The sequence below is a fragment of the Phaseolus vulgaris genome, chromosome 6, assembly GCF_000499845.2.
Source record: "Phaseolus vulgaris cultivar G19833 chromosome 6, P. vulgaris v2.0, whole genome shotgun sequence".
In the NCBI taxonomy this organism is placed as follows: Eukaryota; Viridiplantae; Streptophyta; class Magnoliopsida; order Fabales; family Fabaceae; genus Phaseolus; species Phaseolus vulgaris.
The window spans coordinates 19,897,361-19,912,382 of NC_023754.2; the positions used below are offsets into that span (position 1 = coordinate 19,897,361).

A 15,022-nucleotide genomic window follows, 5' to 3' on the forward strand; every position below is an offset into this window, starting at 1 on the left:
GGTTTGCCGGCGGAGAGAGGGTTCGCCAATCTCGACGGGGATCATAGCTTCGGTGCCATACGTTAGGCTGTACGGCGTTTCTTGTGTAGTCGTCTGAGGAGTACAGCGATATGCCCATAATACTTCTAAGAGTTCTTCAGTCCAGTTGCCCTTTGCTGGGCCGAGACGTTTCTTCAGTTCGTTCAAAATAACTTTGTTTCCAGCTTCTGCCTGTCCGTTTGTTTGCGGATGTTCGACTGAACTAGCGATGTGTTTGATGTGGAGCTTCTCGTAAAATTCAGCTAACGTTCGGTCGGTGAATTGCCGACCGTTATCGGTGATGATGATTTGTGGAAGCCCGAAGCGGCAAACGATATTTTTCCATACGAAATTTTGAACATTGCGGGCGGTGATTGCAGTCAGGGGCTCGGCTTCGATCCACTTGGTGAAGTAATCAATGCCGACTAGTAAGAATTTACACTGGCCTTTACCGGGGGTGAAAGGACCAATGATGTCCATACCCCATTGGACGAACGGCCAAGGTGATAACATAAAATGGAGTTCCTCAGGCTTTTGATGGGACAAAGTGCCAAACTCTTGGCATTTAAGACATTTTTGTACGAAATTGGTGCAGTCACCCTGGACGGTCGGCCAGTAGTATCCAGCCCGGAATACTTTGGCAGCCATTGTCCGTGCGCCGGAGTGAGTTCCGCAAGTTCCTTCGTGCAACTCTTGGATGACATAGGAAGCTTGGTCTGGTGTCAAGCATTTAAGGAGTGGTTGGGTATAACCTCGGCGATAAAGGTCGTCGCCGATTAAGACAAAACGGGCGGCCTGCAGCTTCATGGTTTTTTCGCTGAGAGGACTACATGTGCCGTCGAGTAAATATTGCTTGATTGGGGTAATCCAAGTAGATTCCGTGTCGGTCGTCAGGCATTCCTGTAGGTCGATGCTTGGGCGTGCAAGCGTAACATGGATGACCGACCGATGCATTCCTTTACACTTCGTGGTTGCTAACCGGGACAAGGCGTCCGCGCGGGTATTGTGATCGCGTCGAACGTGCTGCATAGAAATTTCAGAAAAGGTGCTCATCGACTGTTTGACTAAGTGATAGTATCGCTGTAAAAAGCTTTCTCGGACTTCATATTCGTCGTTAAGCTGACCGATGACAAGCCGGGAATCACTTTTGCAAATTAACTTAGTGATTTCTAATTCTTGAGCGAGACGTAGACCGGCTAATATGGCTTCATATTCGGCCTGATTGTTTGAAGCTTTGAAGTCGAATTTGAGGGCTTGCTCGATGACAATCTCGCCGGGGCCTTCCAAAACAACTCCAGCGCCGCACGACCTCTCGTTCGAGGAGCCATCAACATATAAGATCCATGATGAATGTTCGGTCTCGGCTGAAGAAGTAGTGAGTTCAGCTGCGAAGTCGGCGAGAGCTTGCGACTTGATCGCTCCGCGTGGTTGGTACTGAATATGGAATTCGGATAGTTCGATCGTCCAACCGATCATTCGTCCGGCTAAATCTGGTTTAGTGAGGATCTTTACAATAGGGTAATTTGTCCGAACAATAATCCGATGATTCTGAAAATACATACGCATTCGTCGGGCGGTAATGATGAGGGCCATGGCTACCTTTTCGATCGTCTGGTATCGGATTTCGGCGCCATGAAGGGCGCGGCTGACGAAGTAAACCGGCCGTTCTTCAAAATTAATTTCTTGCACTAAGACTGAGCTGACGGCTTCGTGTGAAACGGCGAGGTAGACTATGATGGGTTCTCGTGCGTCCGGTTTCTGGATGACCGGCGGGGTTGATAAAAAAGTTTTCAAATCGAGGAAAATTTCCTCACATTCGGTCGACCACTCGAAGCGGAATGCTTTTTTCAGTAGTCGGACGATTGGCCTCGTTCGTTCGGCGAGTTTAGGAACAAATCTGGATAGTGCGGTGAGTCGGCCGATAAGTCTCTGAATTTCCTGAATGGAGTTGGGACTTCGCATTTCGGAGATAGCTTTGCACTTCTCGGGGTTAGCTTCTATGCCTCTATGAGTTAGCATAAAACCTAAGAACTTCCCCCCTTCGACGCCGAACGCACACTTGTCCGGATTGAGTCGCATCTGGTGTTGGCGGAGGGCCTGAAAAACTTCTTTTAGGTCGGCAATATGTTGTTTGCATGAGTCGGACTTGACGACGATGTCATCGACATAGACTTCAACATTCCTACCAATCATGTCGTGGAATACGTGGTCCATTAGTCTTTGATAAGTGGCTCCGGCATTTTTGAGTCCGAAGGGCATTACTTCATAGTAGAAATTGCCGGAATCAGTCATGAAGGCCGTCTTCTTCCGGTCGGCCGGGTGCATTTGGATTTGATTATAGCCAGAGTAGGCATCAAGGAAGCTGAGGATGTGATGCCCGGCTGCACCGTCGACGAGACGATCAATGGTAGGCAGAGGATACGAGTCTTTTGGGCAAGCTTTATTGAGGTCTGTGTAGTCAACACACATACGCCATTTTCCGTTCGCTTTCTTCACCATAACCACGTTGGCTAGCCATGTGGTGTAATGGGCCTTCCGAATGAATCCAGCCTGTAACAATTTGTCGGCTTCCTCACGTGCGGCTTGACGTCGTTCCTCGCCTATATGTCTTTTCTTTTGAGCTATTGGTTTAGCTTCTCTATACAGTGATAATCGGTGAGTGATAACCTGTGGGTCTACGCCAGGCATATCAGCGGCTGTCCAGGCGAAAAGATCGGAATTTTTAACAAGTGTCGTCCCGACGGCCATTCGGTCGTCCGGTTTCAGCGAAGTACCGATGTGCGTAGTGTGGCGATCATCGCGAAGCGGGAATGGATGCAAGTCTTCTCCTGCTTCCATACGGGGATCGTCCATGCGAGGGTCGAGGTCAACAAGGGCTATCATTTGACGACGGGACATGTGTCGTCCGGAACGCCGTGTGGGGGAACGTCCTCGTTTTTGCGGGACTCGGTCGTCCGTATTGGTTGTATAGAGTCGTCGAGTTGGCTTACTTTTCAAACTTGCTACATAGCATTCCCTAGCGGTTTTTTGATCGACATGGATGGTTGCAATGTCGTTGTTAGCCGAGGGGAATTTCATGGCTAAGTGTGGAGTGGACACAATGGCTTTTAATCTGTTAATGGACGGACGACCGAGCAGGATGTTGTAGGAAGTTTGTGCGTTAACCAGGAGGTATCGTACGTTTATTGTTTTATGGGGGCCGTCTTCCTCACCAAAGGTTGTGTACAAGTCTATGTACCCCTTAGTATCGACCCGTTCACCTGAGAACCCTACAATTTGTTCGTTATAGGGCTGAATATGTGCTTCTGGGATGCGCATTTTCTTGAAAATGTCCCAATACAGTATGTCGACCGAGCTACCCTGATCTACCAAAGTCTTGGCAATTGCGAACTTGTCAATTTCTACAGTGATGACCATGGGGTCGTCCTGGGCTGGATCTATGGCTGTAAAGTCTTCGTCAGTGAAAGTAATCGGAGGTATATGTGGACGCCTCCTCGTGGTAGCATGAGCGGACTGGATGTCACGAAGATGTTTCTTTCGGGCGGAATTTGAGCACCCGCCACCGGCAAATCCTCCAGCTATATAATTTGTTTCGTGGTTCGGTTCGCCCAAGTTAACGGGTCCAGCAATCATGTTGATGACTTCGCGGACTCGTTGGCGAGGTCGGGCGTTTCGGTCGGGACTTGTGCTACGGGGGCGTGTACGCCGAACGGGGCTTTCGCTGCGTTTTCGCGAAGTCTGGCTACGGTCAGTGTGGCGTTTGTAATCGTTACGGTACGACCGGTCGACACCACGGGAAGGACGGTCAGTATTCCGTGGTGGGGATCTTGAACTCCTTGTCCTCTTGACGAACTGCCGTAAATGGCCAGCTTGGATGAGTTCTTCAATTTTATCCTTCAAAGCTTGACATCCTTCGGTCGTGTGACCGAAATTCTGATGGTATTGACAACGCTTAGCAGTATCTGCATTCGGTGGTGTTTGATACTGCTTCAATGTCGGGATTAGGTCCGTTTGTAGTGCTTCATCTAGGGCTCGTCCCCTCGGCACAGTTAAAGGGGTGTAACTGTTAAACCTGGGGATTCGGCCTCCCCTATTCCGGTCGGACCTCAGAGTGGTTCGGACGGTTCGTTCGGTTTCGACTTCTCTTTCTTTACTTTGGGTTTGGTCTTTAAGGGCTCCGAATCCGACAGCTTTGAACCGTTGATGGTAATCAATGTGTTCTTCGATTTGCATGAATTTGGTTGCTCGAGTTCGAAGGTCCTCCATGTCTTGAGGTGGTTTCTTGATGAGACTTTCAGTGAAACGGCTCGGTCGGATGGCCGAGACCAAATGGTGCAATGCAACCTCTTGTTTGAGCCCTCGGATGTTCATGCATGCTTTGTTGAACCTATCTAGAAAGGTTATAAGAGATTCACCTTTTTCTTGTTGTACCGCTAGGAGAGACATGGAGGACATGTGATGCGGTCGGCTAGTGGCATATTGAGTGGAGAATTTTGCGGCTAGGGTGTCAAAATCGTTAATGGAGTTTGGAGGCAGCTCTGTGAACCAGGTAAGAGGTTCTCCCTGGAGCGACGTGGGAAATACTTTACACCACACATTGTTATCTGTGGTATACAAAGTCATTTGCGTCTTGTAGACATTTAAGTGTTCGTCCGGGTCGGTCGAGCCGACATAGAGTTTAATGACGAGGCCTCTCCATTTGTCAGGAAGTGGAGTGGTGATAATTTCGTCTGTAAAAGGATGACCCCTTTTCCTTGACTTTCTTTCGACTGTTTCAGCTCTGGGAGCAGGATTGGTATTGGCAGGTGTAGGTATGCGAGAGGCGGTTCGGTCGGCCATATGGGATTGGCCTTCTCGTTCGGGATTATCGACCTGTTGTTGGAGTCGTGCATTCTGCTCTCTTAATAAGGCGATTTCTTCTTCTTGGCGGCGTCTATCTTCTTCTTGGAGGCGTCTATCTTCTTCATGTTGACGATGGTCTTCCATCCCCTTTTGTCGCAGTTCCTCCATCTGAGCTTGGAGGATTTGGATCATAGTCATCTGTTCTGCCATAGCGTCGTTGTTGTTTCTTGTCGCAACCATTATAGCTTCAAAAATTGAAGATTTGCCTCGGCCCCACGGTGGGCGCCAATTGTACCTGAGTGGAGAGATGGGGCCCAGGCACGGTCGGTTGACGTGGTGTAATTGCTGACGTGTTGATCTTCTTCTCCTCTGGTCGATTGTCCTTTCTTGCTGTCTCCTTTGGTCGGTCGTCCCTTCGTGCTATCAACTTCGGTCGGGCGGGGGAGGGTACCTGCGAAGGCACTCCGACGCTCAAGTAAGTATGAGATTCTAAGCGCAGTTTCGTAAGTGAATGAAAACGTACCTTTCTCTGGCTTGAGCACAGTATTTATAGGATTGCCTAATGGGCTTTCTATCCCTTGGGCTCAGGGTGGTTATGGATATGTCTTGTCAGTCGTGCTCCGGAATACCCGGGGAACATATCTTCTCTAAACGCATATTCCTTATTCTTCGGAGGTGTATCTTAACCACTTTAGCTTGTCACATAAATGCCCTTACATTTATTGTGTACACGGCCGGTCGACCACGTGCGTTCGTTTCTATTTAGTGTATAAGGCCGGTCGGCCACGTGCGTTCGTCCGGTGCCTACCAGTACATTAAACATTAAACACTAAACTCTAAATTTTAAATTTTAAACTGATGGAAGGCGTGATTATTACAATGTGGAACACAATATAAAAGGTAGTGAGAGATTGGGAATGATCTCTTCTAAACTGAACTGCTCTTGAATTAACAACTTACATCTTCTGTTTCTCACACTGCTAGCAAACTTTTGTTTTTGTTTTTTACAGCTTTTAATTCAAGTAAAAATTTAATTTAAAATAAATATAAAATCAACCTTTTCATGACCACATCTCATAACTTATTTTATATTATTATAATATTAATTTATTTAAAAATAAAATGGATTACAAATTACAATTAGTCATTTTCTTAAGCATAATAGAAGAAAAAATTAGACAACTCAGAATTTTGAAGCAATAGTGTTGTAAACGAAATTTGGGCCCTAAGTGTGCCGACGTACGCTTTTTACGCCTTAAGATTTTGGGCCGAAAACATGTATTATGGGCTTTTGGATTCTTTATTCCAGGAAAACCATTTTAATCTGGGCTGCTTCTTCATGCACCTCCATACCTTCTTCTCTCACCTCCATTTATTTTCGTATTTCCAAAAATGCCCATCTGTAATATTCCGGATTACATAATTCGGAAGTCATTTTTCAAATTTGTAATTAGCTTCTGAATTACATAATCTGAAAGTCTTTTTTTAAATGCGTTTCCAGATTACATAATTTGGAAGTTATTCTATGAGGGTGACACAAGAAAAATAAAAATGTATTTTCATGTTGTGTATGGAGGTGCCAGAAAAAGATATGGAGGTGCAGGAAGAAACAGTCTTTAATCTGCACATTCATAGTTTAAAGGTGCACTGGGTGGTAAAAAAAATAAAAAGTATATCTGTTTCAAATTTATAAAACGAATTTGAGATTCTATACTTTGAAATGTATTAATATATTTTGAATTATATATTTTAAAATATATTTTTAGATTTGAAAATACATTTTGAATTGTGTAATGTATAATATATATTTTATTTTAGAATATAACTTTTGTATTTTAAATTGTACATTTTAAAATACAAAAATTATAAAAATAAACCATCTAAAATAAAAATATTATTTTCTGAATTATACATAATAGAATACACTAGAATACAAAATATTGATGTTTCACGTTCTGAATTAATCCACTAACATTTTAAGATTATACAATTCATATCTTCTTAGATTATACATATCACATAACTAAACATAAATATCCAAACCAGAGAGTAAATTTGAAAATTTAAATTTTTTAAGGATATAGATTGAAATTATAACCTCTACGAAAAAGTCTAAAATATTTTTAAGATTAAATTTTAAATTATTTGAAATAAACTTTTCATTTCTGAAAATATATATTTGAAATTAAAAAAAAATTAAAATTATATAATTGAAAATGTTTTTAATCTGGAAGGACCTTTTCTTATAGTGGTATAGTTCTGATAAAAAACTATGGAGAAATGCATAAGAAAAGAGTGGTGTTCTATGCCTTAAATAGATATAGTATTGTAGTGTTTAATTGGATGGAAATATGATTATTTATATATTAATAAATGGAATTGATGATGTAAAGATATATTAAGGTAATGGCGGCATAATGTTGTAAAGGAGAAAAGCACCAATGGATGGATTCATGAAAGGGAAAGCACAGAACAGAAGATGAGATAAGTTACAAGTGATCCCACCATGCCACGTGGATGCTTTTTTTATCACGTGGCAAAGCCTGGTCCCACGTGGGTCCCACTTTCGAATACATTACAGATAAGTATCTCAATCAAATGCAGAGATTAACCTTTTCCCCAAGTTATACATACATATACATATGTATATATACATATATATATACATACATATATATACATATATATATATATATACATATATATATATATATATATTTAACATGTTGTTTAGTGAATATTGTGATTTGGTATGTGGCTTTTCAAATCACTTCATCCTATCATCATTAACTTCTCTTTGTTTTCAATTAGTTATTAATTTATTATTTATTTTATTTTATTGCAATTTTAAATTTAATTATTTGATATTATACTTAGACATTAACTAGGATGTAGTGTTAAGATTTAGATAATTATAACATGAACCTCTCCATCGAACTCATTGAGTCGTTCAATTCACTAGTCACTATTTTTATGTAGCTCTTACTGAATTTATAATTATGCCTTGTATGTTGTAATTCTAGTTATGGTTTTGAGTTGATATTTTATACACATTACTTCCATTGCAAATAAAAGTGTCAAATTTTTATAACCACTTGATTTAGCAAAAACATATAACAAAATTTACATGGAACAATCAATGAATTGGTGAGAGTTAAAAATTGAGAAAAACGTCATTTTCTATAAGTTTATTTAATATTTTTTAATATATTTTTCTACATTTTTAGCTCTTAGTTGGAATGTTTTTTTTATTTCATCTTTCATGTGGATAAATAACATTATTTTAGAAGAATTACTATATATACTCATACAATGTGCATTCGTTATCATTCTATCTTACTTGTAGTTTTAGAATTAATTTAAGAGAATTTTTTAGAAGGATATATATTTAATACCTTATTTGATAATGTACAAAATTTTGCAAGTAAATCCAACATTATTATTATTATTGTTGTTTCTTTTTTTTAATAATATTACAAGTAATATTTTATACTAATTTAAATAAAGTGTAAGACATATAAGATCAAATAATCTTATATGAAATGTCAATTTTCTAGTAGAAACTCTTTTATTTTCTATATGGGTTGCGTTTGTACATTGATAGAATCTTTTATGTAACATATTTAAAATAATTGATATAGAAAGTGATTTTTCTAATGTATATTTTGGTTTCAAAAAATTGAATTGAATTGATTGGATTTGGCTTAAACCATATGTGGTAAAAATAACAATTTAATCAGTTCAAATTAATTTCATAAATTCCTTGATATGAGAAAGTACAGTAAGTATGCATCACCTCTATAGTTATTACATGTAATGTTCTTTGCATTTTTCCTGAATGTATAGTCCGTTGTTCAAATAACTAGACTAACAATTAATTAATTTCTTTTTAAAATATTCAAAAATAGAAGGAACAATAATGCAGTATCAATTTCTTTGTGTTTCGAATTCCAAACCTTAAAACCAAAGTTTTGATTATTCAAACATGGCATTTGTAACATAAAAATATAGTAAAACAAAGATGAAGAGAAGGGGAAACAAAAGGAAGGACCCTTATGAAGCTCAAAAGAATTGATTGAAGCAAAAAGAAGTGTGAAAGGGTCGTTAGTTCAGTTGGGAACAGCCGCCAAAGTTCGTTGGCAATAGTTTCCTCACGTTAATGTATAGATTCTTAATCCAACGAATAAAGGTATGAATTAGATTCATTTTTCATATGTATTGTCATGCGTGGAAGGCCAGAATCTAAGAAAGAACAATCACGAAGCATAGGATCATTGGAGAACACAAGGGACTTATTTATAAGGTTACAGAAATAAATGTCATAATCATCAACTCAAGCTTCAAGACAAAGATAAGAGGAATCATTCGTTTGATCAAAAAACAAACGAAAAGTACTTGAAAGAAAAAAAAAGAAAGAAAGAGACAACAAGTCCTTATTTGCTTTTTGTTTTTCCAATCTTCTCTTTTTCAATCCTCTTTATCAAAACCCCAAGCAACCCCAACATTCCACCTTCCCTCCCTCCTCTTTGCCTTCCAAAACTTTCTCTCAACTTCTTCTTCCTCTGTGTCTCTGGATCTTCTTCCTCCCAATTAAGGTCTCATATATGTGTCCCTTATAAACATATGTTTTGTTACGTACATATACATGCAATATGTATAGAGAGATTAGTTATATATGTTTGTTTGAGTGTTGCTAATTAGTTTTTCTTTGTTTATGGCAGGGTTTTGATCTGTGTAAGGGATCATACTTGGAATTGGAATTGAGGCTTCGTGCCCCATTTTTATTAGGGTTACAAGGCAACTATAGCTAGACTGCTACTCGTAGATTTCTCTATACTCTTTGTTATCAATTTATTCCAATAAGGAGATCCTACACAGTTTATTTCATTTAGATTCAGGTTTATATATGAATATGGCTCCTGTTTCACTGCCTCCTGGGTTTAGGTTCCACCCCACAGATGAAGAACTTGTTTCTTATTACCTCAGAAGAAAGATAAATGGTCGTAAGATTGAACTAGAGATCATCCCTGAAGTTGATCTTTATAAGTGTGAACCATGGGACTTGCCAGGTTAGTATAATATTCAATAACACTTCCCACAAGACACATGACAAAACAATCTTTTATATATATGTGTATATACACACATCCACATGATTGCTCATTCTTCCAACAAAATTTCATAAATAGTTTGTCATGACTCATGTTTAGCATCCCCATGTTTAAAAAACACCTCAAACCATTATCGATTGGTAAATCACTATGCGACAGAGTGTTAAAAAAGTGGGGTCACAGTTCTTTAGACACGATTTTGGTTATGGTTGTTAACCAATCATGCATGAAACACATACTTGCTGTATTGGTCAAGTATATTCCTGTGCTTTCGCCTAAAATATCTAGGGATTATGCAGAGGTACGTTGTAGGGAGGATATAGGTCCTTAATTCAAATATAGGATTGATACTTCCTATAATCCTATTGTGAACATCAAGACAAAGTAACGAGGGAATAGTGGGATTCCCAAGTCAAAAACAGTCAAACACAGAAAAAGAATTACATTCTCCACATGATATACACACATAACTCCCCCATGCAATCAATGCATATACTTGGAGTTTCTAATAATTTTCATTACTTTTTCAAAAACCATTTGCTTTTTCATGGTGACCAACGCAAGTCTGAAAGGATTAATATTTTATATATTCGCACAGGGAAGTCATTGTTACCGGGAAAAGATTTGGAGTGGTATTTCTTCAGCCCTCGAGATAGAAAATACCCAAATGGATCAAGAACAAATCGTGCAACCAAATCTGGGTACTGGAAAGCCACAGGGAAAGACCGTAAGGTGAATTCTCAGAATTGTGCAATAGGAATGAAGAAAACCCTAGTTTACTATCGAGGTAGGGCACCACATGGTTGTCGCACAGGTTGGGTTATGCATGAGTACCGTCTTGATGAGACACAGTGTGAAACCAATACAGGCTTGCAGGTTCATCTTCTCTTCCTTTTCTTTCATCTACTCTCAAGATTCTTTTCTGTCTTATTTTAGTGTTTTTCTTTACTAACTTTATGTATATTTCTTTTGTTGCAGAACATATGAGTAAAATATACACAGTTATCTTCTAATTTTTGGTTCTTTTAATATCAAATATCAAGTTATTAATTGGATTGATTTTGCTCGTGGAAAATATTTTTTAATAGTGATTTTTAATTATTGGTATAATACATATTGTTATTATAAACTGATCATCTCATGCCTGTTCTAGTTGTGTAAATTTAATTTAATTAAATAAATATTATACCTATGGAGCCACAGTGATTGTATGATAAACAAAAGATACGTTTTCATTTTAAATTCTCTACGTTAACATTTAATTATTTTTTTAGGATGCATATGCTCTTTGTCGTGTGTTCAAGAAGACTGCAGTGATTCCTCCAAAAGTTGGAGATCAACACTATGTTAATGTGAGCACCAGCCATGCAAATCAGATAATTGCAAGTGATCAATCATCAAGCATTAACGAGCTATACTCTGAAGGTAGAGGTGAAGTTTTAGAGAGCTCAAATTATTTTATGTCAATGGATACATCCCCAAACATAAATGGAACTGCTTTCAATATCAATGGTGGAAGAAGGGATAATGAGACAGCATGGTCACATTTCTTATCAGAAGACTTGCTCAATCTTCCAACAGCATCCACTTCTTCATTTCCCAATTATGGATCCATGAGCTATCCTCCATCAAAGGTAATACCAACCTCATCTTAGGATACATCTTTATAGTTTAATGTTTGTCTTAATTATATAGACAACATAATTTGCGAATATCTAATTAGTTTATAGCATAAATATTTTCAGACACTCATACGTGTTAAACTCTATAGTTATGTGTGTATGATTTGTTTTGTAGGTGGATGTAGCACTGGAGTGTGCAAGGATGCAGCATAGGTTTAGCATGCCTCCATTGCAGATGCAGGACTTGGACTTCCCTCAAGTTGGCATTTCCAAGCTGAAGATGGAACAAGGATCGAGTTCCATGAGTGGAAGCAGAAATGAAACAGATATCTTGCAGGAAATTCTTTCAGTTGCTCATGCTTCGCAGGAGTTAATAAATCAATCCAACTACTCATCACAACCATTCATGAATGCCAATGAAAATTATGCTCCTCATGAAACTGACTTTACTTTTATGGTTGGTACCAATTACAATCATGTCAACGATATGAACACCATGAACATGGGATTTGTTGACAAAGCATGGGAAGACAAAAACACAAGATCAATTGAGATTGGAGATCTTGATGATGGATTCAAGACAGAGAGGATGATGGAGAATTTAAGATGGGTGGGAATGTCCAGCAAAAATGTGGAAAAGGTATGTCCTACTGCTAACTTTTCTAATTTAAAATCATATTAATTATGGAAATCCATCATTGGTTCAAGGTGTAAAACCCAGATTGAAAATGGATTTTAAATTAGTATCTAGCAAATTAATTCCATACATATATACTATAAATTGGAAATATTTTTTTGTTGTGGGAGCAATATTTTTATATTACATTTCAAATTATGAATATAAATAATTACACATTTCTTAAAAAAATTAAGTTAGTAATAAAACTCACATCTATCTGCATTAAATTATTGTTGCTATTAATTAAATTAAATACGGGAGTTTACTTTTGCGTAAGAATTATATTATTTTTATAATGTTATTTTACAATATTTTTTAAACACTATCTTTATCTTTCTCCCTTACGTCAACTGTGTACATTTTTTAAATTTTATCATAATTATATTAAAAACCATACATAAAATAATGTAATTAATTCATAGTAATAACAAATTTAAACTTTTTAAAATTCTTTTCTTATTTCTTACTGTAAGTCTGTTTCCAAAAAGAATGCTTGTTGTATCAACTTCTCTCTACTTAATTTGTCAGAGCTTTATGGAAGAGCAGCAAAATATTGTTCCAATTGATGATATCTCAAACTTCCAAACTAATACGGAAGAAAACGAACTGAAAGGTATTTTCAATCCATAATTTCTTTTTGTAATGACCTTGGTCAAGAAAAAATTATCAATATTAACAAAATTTTAATGATGTTTTATTTGTAGTAGGATTTGAGAAACACAGTTGCAACAAAGAAATAACCGATACTGAGATTGATGATTTTTCAATGGGATTCATGAATGATGAAGACCCCAATGAGAACTTCCTAAATGAGGAAAACATTGACTATTCAAATTCTACAAACTATGATGTTGTTGAGGAAACAAAAACCAATCATGCGATGTTTGTCTCAACTCATCAAGTAGCTGATACATTCTTTCATCAAATAGCTCCTTCACAAACCGTCAAAGTTCAACTCAATCCAGTAATGGCTGCCAATCAATGTATAGAGAAAGCAACAGTCAAGAAAGGACCCTCTTTCTTTAGAAAGTTTAAGGCCTGTGTGACAGGGAAGCTAATAAAGCCATCAAACACAGTAGCAAGTGTTCTTGAATTCATCTTTGCATTTTTGTTGATGCATTGTGTTTTTTTAAAGGGATTAGTGGAAGATTGGAAACCAGACCTTAAACGTTGTGGCTGTGTTTACAGCATGAAGAATATGGGAGAAGCAACAGAGAGTGTGCCTAGGAATGAACAAGAAAAGGTTTGGTTTGTTGGTATCAGATATGGGAAAGGATTTAGCATGGTCCTAAAGAAGATAAGCATTTTCCTCACTATATCATTGGCTCTGTTCACCATGTGGGCTAACCATATCATAGTTGACTCTTAGAAATCATACCCTAATTTTTATTTTGTTTTTAGTTTCTAACTTCATTTCTAATCACATCAAAATTCTCATATTGAACTCCTCCCACACAGCTTTTATGCATTCAAATATTTGTATTCATTTTACTTGGTGACATCCTTACTAAGAATTAGTTATATTCAATTGAATTATATTAAATTTGAAAATGTTACACATTTACATTAAGTTCTTTCCAGGCTATACATCATATTCTTTATTAATTAGTTGATAATGATTAGATAAGTGAGAATGCAATAGTAGTATTATAATTAAGAAGAGAAAAAAATTATTAATTACACTTCTATGTCTTTTTTATAGAAATACACTTCTAAACACATGTGCATGTATACAAAGTCTCTCATATTGAATAACACTTCATTTAAAATAAATAATTATACTCTCACTAATAGAATTAACTAAATTTGAATGACTCTATAACCCTTAATTTAAATTTTTTGAAAGATATTACACTAAACATTATCTTCATAGACTTGGTTAAGACTATATAATACAGATACTGAAAAGCTAATTAGTATTATTAATAATAGATAATATCTGCCAACAAGAAATAACAATAAAACTTAAAACTAATTCAACAATATCACTAGCTATCCCTAGTTTGTTACAGTATATTACACTCTAAAAAATAACACTGGTTAGCTGTAATAAATAAGCGTGATAAAAAAACAGACATTATTAATATATGATAAGTCGACAATAATTCTATAAATAGATATAAAAAAATAGTTTCGGCTAAACAAACTATACCGACGTTATAGCTACACAAATTTTAAAAAAAAAGTCAAAATAAGAATAAATAGTTAATGTGTCTTTGGAGTGTCTGTGTTTAACACATGTATCGGACACTGACACTCGTACGACACTTGTAAAACACGTATCAGTGTCCAATTCAAAAAATATTTGTTGAATTTTTTACGATTCTAACAAAGTTCTAATACAATTTTAAAAAGAATAAATACATTAATTTTTTAAAAACTCAAATTTATTGTATAAATTTTTATTATGATTATAAAAATAAGGAAAAAAAATCATTTTGAACTAGCCATGAGAAACATTTTTCTGCTCCAAAAAATACTAAAACATATTTGTGCACATAAATCTTTATTGTTAATTTATATAATTCATAATTATATATTATATAGATTTGTGTCCTCGTATCCTATATTTTAGAGATTATACGTATCTTCATATTCATGTCTGTGTCCGTGTCGTATCAGTATTCGTGTCAGTATCTATGCTACATACCGATGAAGAAAATATATTCTTTAAATTAAAAGAGTATAATATAAATAAAATATATCAAATTAATGTGTTTGCTCAGTCGATGCAAGGTTTTTTTATTTGG

At 36.8% G+C, this 15,022-nt stretch overlaps 1 protein-coding gene across 2 annotated transcripts; it reads left to right on the forward strand.

Moving 5' to 3' along the window:
- Positions 1–9,315: 9,315 nt before the first annotated feature.
- Positions 9,316–13,823, forward strand: LOC137831647 (NAC domain-containing protein 86). 2 transcript variants are annotated; one of them, XM_068639408.1, is made up of 7 exons: positions 9,316–9,455; positions 9,582–9,929; positions 10,570–10,847; positions 11,246–11,605; positions 11,769–12,233; positions 12,801–12,885; positions 12,980–13,823. In XM_068639408.1, exons 2-7 carry the CDS (start codon positions 9,767–9,769, stop codon positions 13,639–13,641), a joined length of 2,013 nt encoding a protein of 670 aa, XP_068495509.1. In that variant the 5' UTR covers positions 9,316–9,455; positions 9,582–9,766; the 3' UTR covers positions 13,642–13,823. The 2 variants fall into 2 exon arrangements, with proteins under 2 accessions (XP_068495509.1, XP_068495508.1); XM_068639407.1 differs by having other exon boundaries at positions 9,324–9,455; positions 12,977–13,823.
- The last annotated feature ends 1,199 nt before the right edge of the window (positions 13,824–15,022 follow it).